Source organism: Actinia tenebrosa, unplaced genomic scaffold (assembly GCF_029948245.1).
Source record: "Actinia tenebrosa isolate PJP-AT-01 unplaced genomic scaffold, QUT_ActTen_1.0 PGA_scaffold7__59_contigs__length_16204524, whole genome shotgun sequence".
In the NCBI taxonomy this organism is placed as follows: Eukaryota; Metazoa; Cnidaria; class Anthozoa; order Actiniaria; family Actiniidae; genus Actinia; species Actinia tenebrosa.
Genome location: NW_028292584.1, coordinates 6,975,419 through 6,995,126, shown reverse-complemented (window position 1 = coordinate 6,995,126; position 19,708 = coordinate 6,975,419). Strand labels below are relative to the sequence as shown.

At 36.8% G+C, this 19,708-nt stretch overlaps 4 protein-coding genes across 4 annotated transcripts in view; 2 read left to right on the top strand and 2 right to left on the bottom strand.

Annotated features, from left to right (window-relative positions):
* Positions 1-213: 213 nt before the first annotated feature.
* On the bottom strand, positions 214-8,676 carry LOC116300886 (uncharacterized). Its single transcript, XM_031709852.2, has 11 exons — positions 8,450-8,676; positions 8,072-8,128; positions 7,831-7,873; positions 6,747-6,797; positions 3,825-6,008; positions 3,219-3,251; positions 2,586-2,650; positions 2,193-2,341; positions 1,713-1,807; positions 1,401-1,494; positions 214-978 (listed from the first exon to the last, which is right to left on the bottom strand). The coding sequence occupies exons 2-11, from the start codon at positions 8,110-8,112 to the stop codon at positions 431-433; spliced, it is 3,303 nt and encodes a 1,100-aa protein (XP_031565712.2). The 5' UTR covers positions 8,113-8,128; positions 8,450-8,676; the 3' UTR covers positions 214-430.
* Positions 8,677-9,403: 727 nt separating this feature from the next.
* Positions 9,404-12,038, bottom strand: LOC116300899 (transcriptional adapter 3). Its single transcript, XM_031709868.2, has one exon. It carries the CDS (start codon positions 11,973-11,975, stop codon positions 10,647-10,649), a length of 1,329 nt encoding a protein of 442 aa, XP_031565728.2. The 5' UTR covers positions 11,976-12,038; the 3' UTR covers positions 9,404-10,646.
* Positions 12,039-12,499: 461 nt separating this feature from the next.
* The window catches only part of LOC116307869 (voltage-gated purine nucleotide uniporter SLC17A9), a 16,741-nt gene continuing 9,532 nt past the window's right edge, over positions 12,500-19,708 (top strand). Inside the window, exons 1-5 of the mRNA XM_089040431.1 lie at positions 12,500-12,942; positions 14,061-14,280; positions 14,720-14,819; positions 16,232-16,480; positions 17,238-17,334. Of these exons, the coding sequence (XP_088896557.1) occupies positions 12,718-12,942; positions 14,061-14,280; positions 14,720-14,819; positions 16,232-16,480; positions 17,238-17,334 (891 nt within the window). The 5' untranslated portion in view covers positions 12,500-12,717. The remainder of the gene's footprint in view (positions 12,943-14,060; positions 14,281-14,719; positions 14,820-16,231; positions 16,481-17,237; positions 17,335-19,708) is intronic.
* Positions 18,995-19,708, top strand: part of LOC148905429 (uncharacterized) — a 2,356-nt gene continuing 1,642 nt past the window's right edge. Inside the window, exon 1 of the mRNA XM_089040371.1 lies at positions 18,995-19,708. This exon is cut by the window's right edge and continues 1,642 nt beyond it. Coding sequence (XP_088896497.1) covers positions 19,115-19,708 — 594 coding nt within the window. The 5' untranslated portion in view covers positions 18,995-19,114.

Below are 19,708 nucleotides of genomic sequence, written 5' to 3'. Positions count from 1 at the left end.
GAAGTTATGAACACCATTTTGTATGAATTACAAAAAACCAGCAACATTAATTGGCTTCAACCCACCCACCACTAAGCTTACCGTTGATGTCCACACGCTCAAAAATTTGGATGCATTATTTATGCTTAAAACTCAAACCACACAAAATTGGTTATAATTTGCCTTAGTTTTGACATTTCCATGAAGGAAAAATTCTTTTAAATCTTTGTGGTGCTCTTGAAAATGTTAAATTTATTGTTAAATTTCAGTAATTGTTAGTTTGTGGGATGGGGTAAGCATTGGCTTTTACTAGAAAAAAGAACTAGATACAGTGATTTGTTCACTTTTGGGTTGGAACCATTAATTTTACAGGCAGCTATGACTTCATAGAAAATTTCTATTCCCCTCCCTCCCCTCCATCTTATCAAAATGAAATGAAAATAGATGCTATTTAGCTGATATCAGCTAATTCTTCAGCCATCGAATGCAACAATGCAAGTGTTGCTGTCACATCCTCCTTTTCAGTTTCATCCTCAGCATCATCTGCATCATCCATTGGTAAAGCAGCAATGCAATCTTCTGCTTCTTTGTTGTCTACACTAGTTCTTGGGCTATCAACAGATTTATCTGTCGATAGCGTATCGGAAGTATGATTTACTGGTTCAAAATACACGGACGAAGAAGTCTCCATGTTGAATACAGCTTTGTCGATTTCACTAGGCTCATGTTCCATGTCAGAAAAGTCGTCTTCGCTAGTTTGCAAAATATCATCGTCTAAGGAGTCCATTGCTATACTAGTGTTTAATAGATCCAGTTCATTCTCTGTGTTTTCTGCGCTATCTTTAACGGGAAGAGGAACTTTAAATCCTTTTGTTTGGGGTTCCTGTTTGATTTTAGTGACTTGTTCTTGTTTTACTACTGTAGTTTGTGGAGCATTCGTAGACATTGTTTCTTTCGGTACTTCAATCTTTACCATATTTTTCAGAGCCTTTAAATCTTCTGAAAGTAATTAAGAGAAAAGAAATTTAGCAAAATTTTTCACAGCTGCCATGTTGGTTCACAATAACAAAGCATTCCTCATAAGCTTCTCTTTCATTGATATTCATATCTCAAAGGATTTATAGCCATGTGGGACCTTGCACCCCAAAACTAGAGTAAGACTTGATTATTTCTGGGCATCCCCATGGTATCTCTATCTCCTGGGTCAATATTTTATTTTGATGAGAATGATTAGTAGATTTTCTACTGGTCAATTCTCTACTTTCCAATAACCCGTAATGCTTTGGTTGTTGGTTGGTAACTGGCCAAAAAACCTTTTCCAGGGAGTTGAAATATGTAACACTATAACCATGCTCTGGATTCAGATATGCCATATGGGCCACTGTTCTTCATAACAGAGGACACCTTAGACACTCACGCACCTGCTATTTGTTTCTTATCTTGAGCTAATGCCGCTCTTTCATCAGCCAGATATAGTCGATACAGCATGACCATTTCTGATGACGGCTCTTTACGCTGCAAAACAACAAATCATATCATTATTTTCAAGTTTTTTTTCCAGGTTCTTCATTTTTTCTCTCTTTGTAAAACCTAACAAGCTAAACTCTCATTCCATCTGTGAGTTAGCAGTGCCCCAACTTTGGCAGATCTGGTGCAAAAAGGAGCTAGTTTCTGATTAGGGGGTACCTAAGTTAGGTAGGGATGCTTAGATGAATATGAATCATAGCTCTTACCAAACTTTCTTCCAACATGAGAGTTCTGTATTTGTTTATCATCTTTTCACTCCGCTTTATCAGTTGATCAGCCACAGTGTTAAAGAGACCTTCGGCTGTACACAAAATAAGATAAGATGTAAGACAGTGAGGGAGATTCTTCAAATATCTTTTAGAAATAGCATATATTAACATAGTTTACCCTACAGCCAGAAGAGTGTACATTCTATCAACTCTCACAGCTGCAGGGGAGACTAATTTTGTCAATGTTGGTGGAAAATATTTTGCTTTGACTTTTAGATAATAGAAAACAATGTTACACTGCTGGTATAATGTGATTAGCTATAGAATCTCTTAATAAATCATCAATGCTTTATATGCATTGCGATGCGCTTGACATCAAATGTATTCAATTTCATTTTATAAAACAAATTTCTAAAGAATAAATTTAGGTCAAATGCAGAAAATAGGAATTGTGAGATTTATTAAATATTTACTAACATTTTTCTATATCTTTTGGGGTTTGACCAGGGTCGTGATAAACATGATAAGTACGTAGTTTATTTATAGCGTCAATTCTTGACTTGAACGGAGTATGGATGTCTGGATGGGTGACCACTTGCTGGTCTTGATACAGTGCACTCTTTAACCTATCAAATAAAATGGGTGTAATTTTATAAATCAGTGAGAAATAAAATAAGTCAGTCTTGACTGAGCTAATCAAGAGATGGAAGATGGTGTAGGTGGATTGATAGTTTGATGTTTGTATATGTTTGATAAATGACTGGATGGTTGGATGGATAGATGGAGGGATAGATGAAGAGACGGACAGATGGATGAAAGAACTAACACTAAGAAACGAGGGTCTTCTTAATAAATGACATCATCAGTTACCTTGTAACAACTTTAGGAGGTTCTTGTGTTTCTGGATGGGATCGTTTTATGCCTCTATTTGGTTCCTGAATAATAAAAAGCTTTTTATCAGATTAAAAAGCTATTGGAGATGTTTCTATGCATAGTCCCGGCCACTTGTCCTATGTAGTTTTTCCTTTATTTATTTGCTCTTTTGTTATCTTGTTTGTTAGGTATTGGTTTGTTACGGTCAGCAAAAGGTTCGGACATCGTTCTCGGATTTCCATACATATTCACTGACTTTAAAGAGAAAATTTAGATAGATTTCTTTAGTTAGCTATCTTAACAGCAGTAAGGAAAGCTTCAAATCAAGCTAGAAAAACGATTATTTACTTGTATTTAGAGAACTAACTAAACATTAACCAAGTATATAGTTCATTTAGAGTCAGTACATTAGTACGGAAATTCGAGAATGCCTGAACTTTTTGGTGACCGTAACACAATCTAAAACAATTTATACCCCGTGACGGCTAGCGCTAAAAAGGTGAATTAAAATAAAAACTAATAAATGAATAAAAACAACAACAAAAAACAAAAAAATTAACCCTATGTTGACATGGTTTTTTGACCATATTTTACTCTGGTAAAAATATCAATATTGCCAAACTTTCTTACCTGTTTTACTGTCGTGGCTATCTTGGAAGAAACCTGTGAAAAATTGAAGGGTTAGTAAGTGAAGTGCCACACAAAGATACACAAAGAGGCAGCCACTTACAGTGTATGATAAATCATGACAATCAATTCAAAAAAATAAATAAGAAAATAGATACAAAAAAATAAATGACAATAAAACAGTGATTCCACAGAGTTGCTCTTCTTGCATGATGGCTCCATTTTACCACCCCCCCCATACCAGAATCCCTTGCACACTTTCTTACGTTCAGTTAATTAGCACTAAAGCATCTTGGTAGGGGGAGTGAAATGACACCAGCATGCAAGCATCCTATTGCAATTTAGAAGTTGCAGAAAAAGAAAAAAAACAACAGAGAACAGAGAGAAAATCCTTCGAAGCACTGGAGAGAATGAACAACTAATCAAATGTAGCAGAGGCAAATGCTCTCACTACTACTCCAAACATGCTTCCCCTTCATAAAGTAGACTCCCAATTTTAATTTCACCCTTAATATCATAATAAAGGAAAATTTAAAACATGATGGAACATTACATACTGTATGTGCATCCCCAATCATCAAAAGCCCTAATGCTAGATTCTATACTAACCTGGCTGGTTGTAACTGGTTGTCGGCCTGAAGTCTGCAATATTCTCGGTACATGTGCCATCTTGGTCTGCGTTTTTGGTGTTTGTTGAGATGACAGCTGCTTTTGAATCTGTTGTACAAGTGCTTGTCGTTGGATTAGAGTTTGTGGTGACTGTGGCATCTTGCCGGCCTGTTGTTGGATTGTGTGCAACTGCTTCACTTGTTGTGCACTGAGCACAGTCGTGCCAGTCTTGCTCCCCGCTGGAGTATTATTCTGAATAATAATGGTTTGCTGATTGGGTTGTTGCTGATTCTGCATCTGTTGCAAAGCTTGGAGCTGTTGTGGTGTGATCTGAATAGTTTGAGTCTGTTTAGCTCCTTGTACTCCTAATTTTTGAAGCATTTCTGGCTGTCTTATGATAAATACTTTTTGGACAGCTCCTAAATTCTGCAGCTGTTGCACTTGAGCTGGCGTTAGTTGCTGTACGGTGGTACTAGAACCTTGTGAGGGGGTCAACGACTGCTTAGACTGGAGAATGAAGTTCTGTTGGGTTACTGGTTGAGGGCTACCCTGTTGGCTGTTCACAGTTTGTCCTTGGGTTCCCATAACATTTTGAACAAAAACAGTGCTATTTTGATTGACCTGTTTGGCTTGACTGACCTGTTGAATATTGCTAACAACTTTAGTTTGCTGTTGTTGTTGGTTCATTAGATTCTGTAGCTGGACACCCGAGTATTTTGAGTTTCCAGCAGTTGTGGTAGCACCTGTAGATAAAGGTGGGCCACTTTTCTGAACTAAAAAATTTCCTTGACTAACGATCACCATTGGCTGTGAAACAGAAGCATTTGCTTGACTGCTTCCAACTGGTATCTGTTTATTATTCACATTTAAAGTTTTTAAGCTTTGTTGATTTAAATTTGTAACATTTTGCCCAACATTTAAAGTTTGTTGATTTGACGACAAAGTGTTTTGTGCTACTGCAACAACTCGTTGATTCGGCGACACCATCTGTATTTGCTGATTACTAACTGCAATTTGATTGGCCATTGTTACATTTGCATTTGGAACAGTTTGGCCAATCGTCTGCGCAATTGGTTGCTGCTGCAACTGCATAATACTTGGTTGAACATTAACTTGTACTTTCTCAGACTGGTTTTGCTGTTGTGCCAACTGCACTTGTTGAATCAACTGTTTCAGAATCTGCTGTTGCACTAGTAAGTTTTGTTGCTGCCCAGGTGAATTCTGTGCAAGAAGTTGACTTTGTTTCAGAGCAGCTTGAAGCTGAGCTTGAGTAAAAACCTTCTGTTGTACATGACTACCTTGTGGCTGTGCCTGCTGCTGACCTCCAAGTTTCTCTTGAACAAGCTGTTGAATTTGCTGAACATGTTGTATGGGTTTTGCTGGCAATGACTGGACTGATGTTACCTGATTACTTGGTGCAATCTGTCTCACCATGTTTGTTATTTGTTGTGGGTAAAGTTGAGACTGGCTCTGAGCTCCCTGTGTTGTCGGAGCTTGAAGTAAATGTGCCGGCAGTTGTACCTGTTTGTTCATAACATTTGTTTGTGTTAATCTCATTGGAGAGGTGATTGTCAGAGCTGGATTCAAAGGTGGGGACAAAACTTGCTTGGGAGCGATTCTTTTAGGTGGGGTTGTCAGGATTGACTGTGCACTACCTTGTGCAGTTCTGTTAGCCTGTAAAGCTTGATACTGTGAGATTCTAGCTTTCTCTGTTCCATTGACACTAGGTGGAACATTAGATTTGGGTCGTACAGTTGTTTGTGCCATAGGCAACTGGTTTATAACTTGTGTAGTTTGTCTAGCATTGCCGTGAGCAGTCATACCCACAGGAATTGTAGTATTTGGCCTAATTACTTTATTTTTAGGTTGTATAGGTATTGGTTTTTTACTTTGAAATGTTCCTCCTGTTGAAATCCCTTTAGAACTGCTAGCCATGGTACTGGCAGGAATATTAACTGCAGCTGGTTTAGCAACTTGAGAAAACGTTCTTGAAACATTTGACATTACAGGTGCTTTTGTATTATTCCTAAATGGACTTTGGGCACTAGAATTGTTTAATGCTGCTTTTGAAAACTTTCTGTTTGTTTGCTGACCCAAAAGACTTGTGGGGACATTAATGCTTGACGATATTGGTAATGTATTAGCAATAGAATGGCTGATGCTCTTCTGCCCAGCGTCAGACACCTGCAGCAAAAATGGAACATAAAAAATAGATACTTTAATATTAGGTTATCAAAAATATTGAAAAATATAAGCTCAGGGCTATACAAATAATATCCAGCCAAATTTGGGAATGGACTACTTTGAATATACGGAGGTCATCTTGGATTGCAAGGCAATATGGGATATATAGGGGGTAAATAGAGCTTTGTTACAGTAATGATGTTGATAAATCATATTAAAAGCTCAGCACAAAAAATATAACAAAAGGTGAATCAATGTAGCACAATGATCACCTTTACCCATAAGAGAAAGACAAACACACATTCATGTAACTCTATATTTTCTGTCATGTTTGTTTTGTTTCGTCCCCTGGCAAGAGGACCGCCATATTGGCACATTGATCACCTTTACCCATAAGAGAAAGACAAACACACGAAACTCTATATATATTCTGTTATCTTTGTTTTGTTTTGCCCCTTGGCAAGACAGCCGTTATATCGTCCATTAACTAAATGCCACTTAGGCATACATCGTAGGTTTCAATTGAAGGTGTGTACTGGCAGTTAATCGCCTGGTACTTCACCTCTCATTACTAGCTATTTCATGTTTAGATGAAAAATCAAATTTAATCTAATACAGAAGACAGTGGCTTGTGAACAGAGAGCCTCCAACTTCTAAAATAACTGAATTTTCTGCCAAGGCTGGCAATGAGCAGAAATTATTTCATCCCTGTGGTCTTGGTATTTAATGCATATTTACCTTTATAGCTCTATTCTTTGTATTGCTCAAATCCTCTCCATCCAGCAATAACTATGTGAGAACAAAGAGAAAAGACAGGACATTGATTTTACCACTGTTTACATTATTTCTACGCACTGATCGAGACAGGAAAATCTGGAAATAGACTAATGTCAATCAAATAAATTGTTCTGTACTGTTATATACTCTGATTAACGGCACTGTATTGCCCAATTCACCAGTCATGACCGTTGTTTTGATCAGTGCATAGCAATCAAAACAATCAATCTATATTTAATCTTAATTGAGAAATAATCTGTCCTGATCGACACGAGTGAAAAATGTCTGTGCATGCTCTGAATCAGTATTCAAATTAGTCAAATTATGTGTAAATTTGACTTTTAAACATGCCTGATAAATTAGACTTTACAAAATGCCCAAAACTTAGTGCCCATGCTTGAAACTTAAGGCAAATTCTTTCATATTGCGTTTGTTAATTTAATTTAATTCTCGCTCAGACTCTTCAAAATTCTTAGAAAACATGCTGAAATGCACGAACGTAAGAGTGTCACTTTATTGAAGTAATAATTAACGAGATGTGAGTCTTCGAGTGGCGAGGTAAATATTCCCCAATAATCACTGAGCCTGAGGCAAATAATTGTTTTAGTATAAATACACAGGTGATTCTTTCAAAAAAAGAAAAAAGAAGGTAAAAGGCATTTTTTCCCAGTAACAGCAACAAAGCAGCTGGCCGCCATTTTGGATTTTCACTCGAGGTGATTATCGTGTGATAATGTGAGTTTCTTGACCAATCAGTGCACGAGATTTTCTATAATCACCTGCGTATTTTTACTAATGTTCAATAGTTTAGTTCACTGGCTTTAAAAATATGGTTTTAAGCTTTTCTTGAATACCAATAAGCCTCATAACTGTAATGATTGACAGCTACTAACCAAACTGTCACCCAAACCACAATGTATCACAGGTATCCCAACTCAAGCATAGTTCTTTAGCAGTGTACATTTTAGTTTTTAGGCATAAATACAAGGCTAATAAATCTGTTTCAGTCCATTTGTAGTATCAATAAAGAAAGTTATATTCATACCTGACTGTTACTTCTTAAAAATTCACTCAAAGCTGATGGATCACTACAAATAATATGAAACCTGGTTAATAGACTAATCATAAAATATTAGAGATTATTAACAAATGCAATCAAATTATGAGACTAATTTTCTAGATAATTGCATTAAAGTCATTAGACTTTTACAAAAATCCAATCCAATTTATCACCACGAATTAAGCTTTATATCATCAGTTTTTTAGAAAGATGATGAGAAATTTACCTTATAACATCCAACAGACATTTTCCACTGCCATCATCCATAACTCACATCACAATTCTAGAAATCAGAAGTAAAAATATTCAGTACATTTATAAGATTAGCTCACGAGTAGGCTGATTTTAACGTTATCAAGGCCCCTACGGGCTGGATTCTATATACTTCCTACATATATTCTGGAACCTGGCTCTTTTTCTGAAACGACTTCAATATAAAATTACAAAGACATTGAAAATGGCCACAGCACAAAGAAATCACCCAAAATTCTCAACTCCTTTCCAGATCCAAAGTTTCTAGCTTCGTAAATATGGATTGAGGGGTGCAAATTCACCCCTCTAGTGACGGGAAACGGTGCAAAAAACCGGGAGTTCTGTTTCAAACCTTTGAGAGCAATTCGTCTTGATGGCGTGCTCTTCCTTGCTTGCATGGGTCGTCTTTGTTGGTCTCCTACCGGCCTGCACGTGGGATTTTTCGATCCATAGTGGCTTAGTTGTGGGTAGTATGTACCTTAGTATGGTGGTAGTGCCCCTCGTACGGGCAAAGTTCCTGTTTTGGAGTGATTTTAGCTAAAATTTCACGACGGACATGCGACCGCCACTAGCATTTGTTCCAAGCAACCATCTACGGGGGAGACCAGGGCTCGGACTTACCACGTGACTCATTATACTCCTACGTAATTAGGGGAATGAGGAGAGCGGAAGTCGGGGGAAGTGTACAAGGATTGCGGGTATTTGGAAAGAGGGAAATAAAGAAATAAAGAAAAATAAAAGGAAAAAAATAAAAAATAAGAATGGAAGGAAGAAAGGAAGAAAGAAAGAAAGGAAAAAAGGAAGAAAGAGAGGAAGGAAGAAAGAAAGAAAGAAAGACAGAAAGACAAAGACAGAAAGAAAGAAAGAAAGAAAGAGAGAAAGAAAAAAATAAAAAAAAGAAAGAAAGAAAGAAAGAAAATACAAAAACATAGAGCAGATAAAGGTAGAAATGAAAATAGACAGTGAAGTAAAGAAAGAAAGAAAAGAAAAGAAAAAAACAGAAAGGAAAAAAAACAGAGCAAAGGCGAGGAACTGGAAAGATGTACAAAAGAAAAAGAGAAAAAACTGAAAAGAACAGAAAAAATGAAGAAAAAAAAATGAAAAAAAAGAAAGAAGAGGACAAAAAAGATAAGGCAAGACAAAAATAAAAAATAAAAAAAAAATAAGCAACACAGGCATTGATAACTTTTGTGTCCAATATTTTGCAGAATTGAAATGTGTGATAAGATAGATCAATAAATGGCAAATGAAGTAAAAATAAACAGGATGAACACCCAATTTCATGCAATTACTATGTTGTGATCTCTTTTGCAATATGGTCATTTTTAATAATTATTCATTTTTGTACACTTAGAGATCTGATCATCTTAATCGACTCATCTATTTCCCAGCTGACTTGTATTAAGCGTGCGTAGCGGCCCAAAGGGAAGGGAAGGGGAGGGGGACTGAGGAGAGGGAGGAAAGGTAGGGCCTGAAATGAACCCTCTTGATTTTTCCTACTGTCCCCTAATTAATATGCAAACTCTCAACCAATCAAATCAAAGAATAAAGTATCTGAATTAACTCCACTGACATCTGATTGGCATATCGAACTTATCAACCAATCAAAATTAGCGTTTGGATTCTGAATATTTGTAGGAAAAATCGAGGGGGTTCATTGCAGGCCCTATCTTTTCTTCCTTCCCCCTCCTCTTCCTCTCCTCAGTTCCCCCTGCTCCTCCCCCAGTCCCCAATCCCCTTCCCTTGGGGCCGCTAGGCAGGCTAACTTGTATTGAATGGACTTAACCAGAAATCATGCAACAGCATCCCACATTGCTAAAAATAACTGCTGCTCAATGGATGCTGACTTGCCGCATCAAGCTTATGGACATGTGACCAGTAAATGTTACCACTCAATAGGACCTGCCTACTAATTTACAGGTCAATGCACAAAAGTATGACCTCATTTAATGTAACATTGTATACTTTTATGCATTGACTTTTTGCTTCCAAATGAGCTTTCGCATGCTGGATGGTAGAACCAGCCAGCTTTGCATTCAAATGTGTTGGTTTAAAGCACATGCATAAAATTGCTGGTCATACTTTGTACATAGTGCTGTAATAGTTGTCTAGCTAGACACAGACAAGTGATAATTTTTGCTGGAAACTGTTGAGTAATTGGCCATTATATTAAGCCTAGCCTATATGAAAATAAATATATCTGGTTGGTAAAAGAAGCTAGCATGAATGAAATTATTAACGGTCATACTTTTGCACATCACGCACATCATCTGTAATAGTTGTCTGGCCAGAAAAGGGCCGATTTTGGCCAGACACTGTTTAGCGATTGGCCATTATATTGAGCCTTTCCTATATAGAAAAAAAATTTCACGTCTATAGTAGGATAAAAATATTGTTCTTTCATCTTGTAAATAATCTAATAAAATTTGCCATGACATCTAAAGGACTTTTGAAAAGTAATAGTCATATATATAACCATTACTGTTTCATACAAAGCATCTATACTACTAAGATATTATTATATTACATTAAATAAATTATTATATATATCATGTATTATCAAGGACCCTATAAATGGCCTCTCGTTCTCGGAGTACCTTCCAAGCAGCATCCTTTTCCTTCTTTGTTGGAGATTTCCTTTTTTGTTTATAGGTGGAAATCTTTCTATAGTTCTCCATAATTTCAGCATCAATAATTCTGGTCCTATGCCGCAATTCCTGCCTGCGCATCTCTTCCTGTACATGCTTTAATAATTCTTGTTTACCCTGTTTATTCTTTGCAATCAATGTCTTAAGTTCAGTCTGGTGCTTCTTTAACTCAGCCAATACTTCATCATCCTCTTCCTCTTTATGGTCTTCGTCGATCAAACCCTGGAATATCAATTCTTCTCTTATACGAGCTTCTAAAGTTCTTGCATGTGGTACATGGGGAGCTTTAACTGGGGTCCGGGGAGTTACCCCTCCACTTCTTGTCAATGTACTCTCGCTGTGTTTCGGGTTTGAAGCACTTTGATCCATTGGTGCAATGATGTTTTCTTCAATCAATGCAGAAACAAGGCGTCGTGTTAATGGCCCAAATGGGCATATATCCTCCTCTGACTGGAGCCCAGAGGTATCACTCTTTTTTAATATTGTTGAGGCTTGCTCAGCTTTGTTTTGGTTCTCTCCAGAAGAATTGGAAAGTGTTCCTCTACGCTTCTCATTTACTTTCATCCCTTCCATTTGCTCCTCTATCAGATCCTCCTGCGCCCACTTCTCACTATAGTGCTTCCCAAGAGGAGGTATCTTCATATACTCATGATCATCATCTGCAGCCTTAATCAAGTCCTCAAGGAATTTCGTATCCTCCAAAGTCAAGTCAGCACAATAAGGCTCTACCGCTGCCCAAAATCTATTTGGTGCATCTCCTTTTGACTTGGAGGTTAAGGGAAATGACTCCTCATCTATCCCATCACTACTCTTTCCCAACCCTTTCTTTTTCCCTAGGCCCTGAGAGCCGCTTTTCGAGTCCTCAAGTTTCTGTTTCTTTGACCCCCTGCTATCATCTACCAATGTTGGTTTACTTCTCTTCAAAGTAGTCAAAGAGTTCAATATTTCAAGTTCCTTCTGTCGCACCATTTTCTTGTCTTTCTTCTCAGCCCAGTCGACAAGAACCTTAGTCTCTCTTTCTAACAATCTTATGCGCCGATTACAAGCTGCAAGAAGTGTTTCTAGGTCACTTGTTAAGAGGTCAAGCTCGTCAGGCGCTATTCCTTGATCGGTAGACCTCGTTAACAATGAATTGTAAAATGGGCATAATTGAGCGTGATCCACTAAGTCGAAATCACAGTATTGAAGAGGACACGAGTCCTTATCACCCTTTCCGTCCTCTGAGCTCATTATTATGATTGATAAGCATCAAATCAAACGAGGAAAATAGAGAAAAATTTGAAACAAAATGGCTGCGATTTTTACTGAATTGAGCCGGTGGTATCTACGTCAGCGGAATACCACGACAAAGTTAGAGTACCTCCTACCCTTCCCCCCACCCCCCCCACCCCCCACTCTTGAAGTTGAAAACTATAAAATGAAAAAAAAAAAAGGCGTAGAATGAGAAATAATTCCTCTGAAAAAGAAAAGAAGAATTATTATTTAGAATATTCATCTATCGCAAATAAAATAGCAAATTAATGATCCAAATACTAATATAGATTTTTGTAAATTTAGCTCAGGAAGCCCATTTTTTTCTCCTCGAAAGTTGTGCATAAGATGATAATGATAAAAGATTGAAACTTTAACAGACTGTCTCATTAATGCAACAGCACTGGTGTCACTATTGTCGTAAAGTGTTTTTTTTTCAGTTTCTGTTATGTTCAAGCAAAGTCCAGTTGGGCTCCCTGTGTTTCATCATCGTGGCATATAGCGTTGACAAAGTATCGTCGTATGGTCGTTTATGGTCAAGTATAAGATTACCGATAAATTTAAATTAATTTGAAGTCGAATATCCATAACGACGGTATTCCCTGTTAGAAGAATCCACAAATTACTAACCTCTGCTAAGATCATGTGGTTTTAACGGCTTCAAACTTTGACGACCGGTTTTTCAAAATTGGGGCAAGAATATCTGTATTTTTTCTAGCATATGAGGTATCCTGCCTTTCCAGCAAGACCTAAGCTTTCTTTTATCATGATGAAGAGCTTAGACACGACAGACAAAGAACTTAATGATCAATGGCAAGGTGGGAAGAGACGTGTTTGGATTATGGCGATGTTTGTTGGCACTATGTTCCTCTATGCAGCACGATCAGCCGTTCCCCTGTGTATGGCTGCCATGAGTAAAGATATGTCTTGGGATAAAGAAGCTGATGTACGTTTACTTCAATGAGATGAAGTGTTGCATTGGGGAAATTGTTCATTCATTTTGTAATTGAATTTAAGCTTATCAGACATAAGATCATTTACTGTAATACTACCACTACCACATACCATCAACATCATCATATCACTATTACCATCACTTTATTATCATCAACACCATCATGTTCATCAATATTATCATCAACATCATCATCAGTGATTAACTCATTAAAATAAGCTAAACTAATCATTGATAATTCCATTTGTGGGCAACCATGATGGATGGCACCCCAATATTATTGTTTTAAATGAATATAAGTTTGGTACATGTGCTTCATGGTTGCGCACAAACATTAGTATTAAATTATCCCTGAAGGAGGGGAGGACTCTGGGGTAAAAGTACCGAATATCTATTCAATATCATTATAATCATCATGTATCATGACTTGTGTTTTTTGTGTACGTTTTCTGCTCTTATGAGAGATTGACACGCTTCTGGTTTTTGATGTTATGGATCAGTACACCTATCACAAATACCATTATGTTGGAGACATCATAATTATTTGTTTTGCTCGATCGCTCTGCCATAGACCATTATGTCATTCACTTGATAATAAAACTCTTTCTTTAAGTTGTATCCATATTCATGTGTCTTCTCATGTGCAACCGTTCAACAAAGAAATGATACTCTAGGGAATGACACATGGTCTGAATAGGGTAAACATTATGTCCAAGGAAATTTTAAGTGTCTAAAAATCACTCAGAGTTGTGCTACGTCTCCTTAAACTTCTTGAATTTAATTCATGATGTTTTCAAGGGCACTTGAAAAGCTCTTGAATTTTATGATTTTAGCGAAATTCCTTGAATTTTTGCTTTGATCATTACTTGCGTGGTTCTCAACTAGTATCTAGTCAGAAAGATTGGAAAATCTGAAAGTCAGCCATATGCAACCACTATGTAAAACCTTGGCATATTTAGCTGAATTCACTCCTTGAAATTTCATTTTTGGGTCCATATACTCCTTGAATAGTCCTTGAATTTTAAGTTGTTACCTCAGCACGAATCATATCAACACATTCTCATTTTCAATTTTTCCTTTTTGTAAGTTTCCTATTTTATTATTTTCAGGGTGCAGTAATGTCGGCATTTTTTTGGGGATACACTCCAGCACAAATCATCGGAGGCTGGTTAAGTGACAAGTATGGTGGGGAGTTGGTATTAGGTTATGCAGGGATTGTTTGGTCACTCTGTACGATGATTGTACCATTTCTTCCAGCTGGACCAACGTTATTTTTTCCTCCCATTGCTATTATGGTAATTTCAAGAGTTTTTACTGGATTATCACAAGGTATTTTTTTTCATTTTTCAGTTCTCAATTTATTTTCTTTTATTTCCTTGCATCTTTTGTAAGTGAGAATGAGTTAGATTTTGTTCTAAGTTTATTAATATATTTTTATTCATTCAACATCCTGGTCTAAGATTTGGTAGAATTGTTTTTTATCCATTACAACTGGATTTGATTTATTTATTGGTGTTCAATCAAAGCCAGAACAGAGTGCCCCTGCCTCTCTTGTCACATCTTAGGAAAGCACTGTAGACCCCTTGTGGCTGATTTGCAGAGTAGCTCAATTTGAAAGAGAAAACTTCATACTTTTACTCTCTTGAGAATTGAGAATTTATATTTTTCCAATTTGAGTTGCTTCACATGAGAATTGCTGCCTGATTTATTCCATTTTATTTCCTTGCTACTGTAATTCAATATCTCTGTTCGTTTATTTATTTAACAGGTTTACACTATCCTTCTTTGACAAACATTATTGTCAAAAGAATACCATTAAAAGAAAGAAGTTTGTTTACAAGCTCAATATTTTCAGCTGGACCAGTTGGGTAAGCAAGATTAGATGACAATGCAATGATTGACACCAGCAACACTAGAATGAAAAACTTTTGAATAATATACCCTTTGCTTTGGTTCCCAACAAAAGAGACCTGTTTCTTCACTAGTTTTTAAAAATCTTATGATGTAGTTTTTCATTTATTTTCTGGATCCCCTGCTACAAAGTCCTGTAATACAAGGTCTATAGCTGGCTTTGTGTAAAGCTGCTGTAATAATAATTAACATTATTTACTGCGGTTTTCGATATTCTGCAAACTCTGTAGTTGCACACTGCATGCTGAAATTTGGTCTTTCTCTGCCGTCAATCAAAAATAATCAGTTGGTACCTTTTACATTTATGACTGGCGGCAGTAAAAACAATTTCACAATGAGCAGATAATGGAAAACCACAGTAAAGGGGGGTTATATTTAGAACAGTTATCCTACCATTTAAGTAAGAATTAAGGCGCTCCCTAAGAGAGATCTAGATATGATCTCAACAGATCGCTTTATATTTGCAAATTGGCAGATAGAGTTAAACAATTGTGTATTATATATATATATATATGTGTGTGATAATTCAAAGGCTTGATTATTTGGTTCTACTTGACTCTTTTGTTCCTCCTAGTAGTGAAGAAACCTCAATTATCTTGATGATATATACTAATTAAAATTGGGGTGTAAATGGCTCTGTGAATCATGGGAAGAGAAAGGGGTCTAGTTGGTTAGGGAGAGGCCTTGGAATCTCCAACAACTTCTGTGTGACCGGGTTTACTTTACAGGTCCATTTTGATGGATTGTGGTATTAACATCAGAAGATTGCGTTGAGAGTATGTGACTCTCACTAATACTATAGAAAACAGTAACACGCAACTTTAGCATATGGACCATACGAAGGTCAGGCTGAAATGGTTTATTGTTACAAATCACAAGTAATATAAGCATGGCTACAAAATGATTGACAGTTAATTGAAAACAAGTTTTAAACAGGTTTATAAACAGGGTGTGTTTGTTCTAATTTCCTGTGACGACTAAAGTATCCTATAACATGTTTACACAAGGATTAATTAACTAGTAGATTAACAAAGACAAACCCTTGCTGTCTTTAGCCCCGTTTACAATTAAATTCTTTACCATTATTTATTATGGACAAAATCGCAAAAAAATCGCAGCAAAAATCACCACAAAAATCGCTAGTGTAAACGGGGCTTTTCTATGACATCAGGCTCTCTTAACCTGGAACACAATTTAGTATTCTCCAAAAATACCTTGCTTTGCTATGTGAGCAAAATGAAACAAATGTTACATAAAACTATTAAATTTCGCCTGGTTACATGTGTATTACAGTCACCAAAACTCTTAGAAACTTATTTACCTTGTTGTAACTATAAGCTAATATAATTATGAATCCTTGCTTTCTCAGGACACTACTTATGGGAAGTGCTGGATCTATAGTCCTGGTATTATTTGGATGGCATAGTGTGTTCTTATTACAAGGATTAGTTGGTTTAACATGGGCATGGTTATGGAGATATTATGCAACTGGACAATATACACCTACAAGAACTGAACTGTCTATAGGAAATATCAAAATGACGGAAGCAACCGTTTCTGAAAAGGCTGCTCGCGTCAGTGTACCATATTCCACATTTTTCAAGCATCCTGGAGTTTGGTAGGGCATAATTCTCTATTATTGTTAAGCCATAAGGTGTGATTACATGAAGCAATTTTCTCTGCAACTTGTCTCACAATGGCGTTGCGACACAAGTTGCATGGAGCATTGCAGTGTGTAACCTACAGCACAATTTAAAAAAATGTTGCAAGACAAGTTGCAGCAATCGTTTCAAAAAGTAGAATTCGTTTCTACATTTTGGCAAGAGATTGCTTCTCTGTTGCACCATGTTAACACTCTTGCAACCTGTGTTGCAATGCTGTTATGAGACAAGTTGCAGAGAATATTGGGTTGACCATAGGGTATCCATTCAGGAAATCCTAATAGATATGCCGAGCAGTCTTTGGAGTCCCACAGTGGGGAACAGGCCACTCAGCTTTGGTACCCTTTGTAAACCACTGTAAGAGGTGTTTCAGGAAAGCAAGGGTGCAGGTATGGTGGTGAGAGTGCTTGCAGTGCCCATCAATGTGACCCAGGTTTGATTCCTGCCAAGCTCATTATGGTATGTGAGTAGAGTTCCTAGTTGGTTCTCTCCTGTGCCTTGAGGGTTTTTCTCCCAGTTCTCCAGTTTTCCTCCTAGCCCTTCTTGAAGATCGACTTCTAAATCCCATTTCGATCATGGGACAAGCTAGGGCCATGATTTGTGAAACCACTGGCTATTACTTGCTACCCTTGTCAATCGAAAGAAGTATATTTTTTCAATATATGTGACTAAGCTGTATTATGATCAGAAATAATTTGTTTATTTTTTATTTAGGGCTATCATAATATCTCAATTTTGTCAAGCTGGTGCGTTTTGGATTTTATTTTCATGGTTGCCATTATACTTTGAAGAAGTTTATCCCAATAGTAAGGTATTGCATTGTAATACATATCAAACTTCCAAAAAAATCATATTCATATTTCATATTTCTGCAGATAACCTATGATAAATAGACTGAGCGTGAGTCACTTTATTCCCTTGGTAACTAGCTCTGAAGTATACATCTGTCTCAAAAAAAGGTTGTTGCATGTTGCTTACTGAGCTTGCAGACAAAGTTTGGTAAAATTATATATTGTTGTGAGTATAGTACATATTTCAGGCTTGGTAGGTAACATGTAACGAAACCTTCTTCCGCCGTTTTTTTTCTTTAAAAAATGTAATTTTGTGTAAATAATTTTGTATATATGTAGTGTTTAAAGTGTATATGACACGAAAACATTCCATCATTTAAAATGTATAGTTTGTTAGTAATAATAAATATATCGTAACAAAATTTGTTTCAAAAGCTTATTTCTTGAGATATTTGCGAAAGTTAATCCCAATTTGTGACGTCATTTTGTTGACACGTACTCTAGATTCAGTAGTAATGTACTAAATATAAATTGTAATTCATATGAATTAACAACAAAAGACATATTTTAGTCAGCTTCATTTGATAGCTTACGTAGTACTCTTCCAATGTTGGGAAATTGAAAAGTGTACTACTTGAAATTAAGATTCTATATTCAAACATATTTCATGTATTTGCAACAAAATCTGGAGACTTGTAAACAAAATGACGTCACAACTCGTGCTAAAATTTTTTGAATTTCTAGAGAAATACATTTTTGCAACAAATTTAACCATGATATTCTTATTAATGCCAATAAACTACACATTCTTAACATTAAAATTTTTTTCGTGTCATATACACTTTAAAAAACGAGTAGAAGTGTTTTATCAGGTATAAAAGCACGAGGCGTAGCCGAGTGCTTTTATACCTGATAAAACACGATCTACTCGTTTTTTGAACTGCTTAAAACACTCATGAACAATTTATAAGATTTTGGTTCAACTGGAGCCACCATACACGTCACGAACATGGATTTTTATACTTCGATAGAGATTTGACGTCACGGGCATGCGCTACCAGATTCAATAGAAGCTCCCACATGTTGGATATTGCGTGCCAAGGCAAAGACAGGCACGTTAGTCAAAGATCTTTAGGGTTGACTATGACCTTGATGAAGCTCTATGTCTTCATCTAAACTTGGATGCATACTTCATTCCTGATGAAGTCATCCTCATAGTATTCGAGTGGTCTTTATATAAAGACACATGTGTCTTTATATAAAATCACTTGAATACTAATGAAGAGGACTTTATCGGGTATAAAGGTTCATGCACGTGACGTGTATGGTGGCTCCAATTGGACCATAAGCTTATGAATTATTAATGAGTGTTTTAAGTAATGTTTAATAAACGAGCAGGAGTGTTTTATCGGGTATGAAACACGAGGCGCAGCCGAGTGGTTTTAGACCCGATAAACCACGATCTGCGAGATTATTGAACGGCTTAGAAAACTTATGATGTTTGTTCTCATTGTGTACCGATTTTTTTACGAAATGAACCAAGTTTGATAGAGAAAATCCAAGTTAAAGTTTATGCAAATGAAGACGAATCTTTATCAGATATAAAATCACCTTCATGGTCATGATTTCTATTGTGTTTTCTTCATGAATTATTAATGAGTTTTCTAAATATATATTCTTGGTTTTCACTCACGTGACTAACTGCTTGACGACGGTTGCTATCCGCCATGTTGGTGTCGCATATATATAAACAAAGCGTATCGAACCACGTCATTTCACGGGTGTATAGCAACTTTTGTCATGGTTCACTGTATTATTGTAGGCTGTTCAAGTAATAGCAGAAAAGATACGGCTATAGGATTCTTCAGGATACCTTCTGTTGTTGATAAACAAGGAGAAGAAGCTGAAGAACTGAGCAGAGAGAGACGAGAAAGATGGATTATGGCGATAAGTCGCGACGACATACAATGGAAGAATGTTCTGAAAAACGAGAGAGTTTGTGGAAGGCATTTCGAGTCAGGAAGGCCGGCAGCAGCGTGGGATAGATTCAACAACGACTGGGTGCCTACCTTGAATCTTGGTAAAACTAAATATCGCCAAGTAAATAATGAAGCCGTGGAAGCGAGAGCTGCCCGATCAAAGGAAAGACGAAAGAGGTCTCTTGAACAGCTCGAGTATGAGGCTGCTGTTAAACGCCAACAATTAGATGCTAGTGGATTGCCCCTCGAAAATATCGACTTTGCAGAGGGTCCATCTACTGAAGAAGCTGTAGAAGAAGAAGGCCAAGCTTTAAATCTGTGTTCGAGCTGTGATCATGATGATTCCATGTCCTGCTCTGTAAGTCAAACCAACTCATGCCGCGTCCATAGCGTCTTCGTCCAGACTGAAAACGAA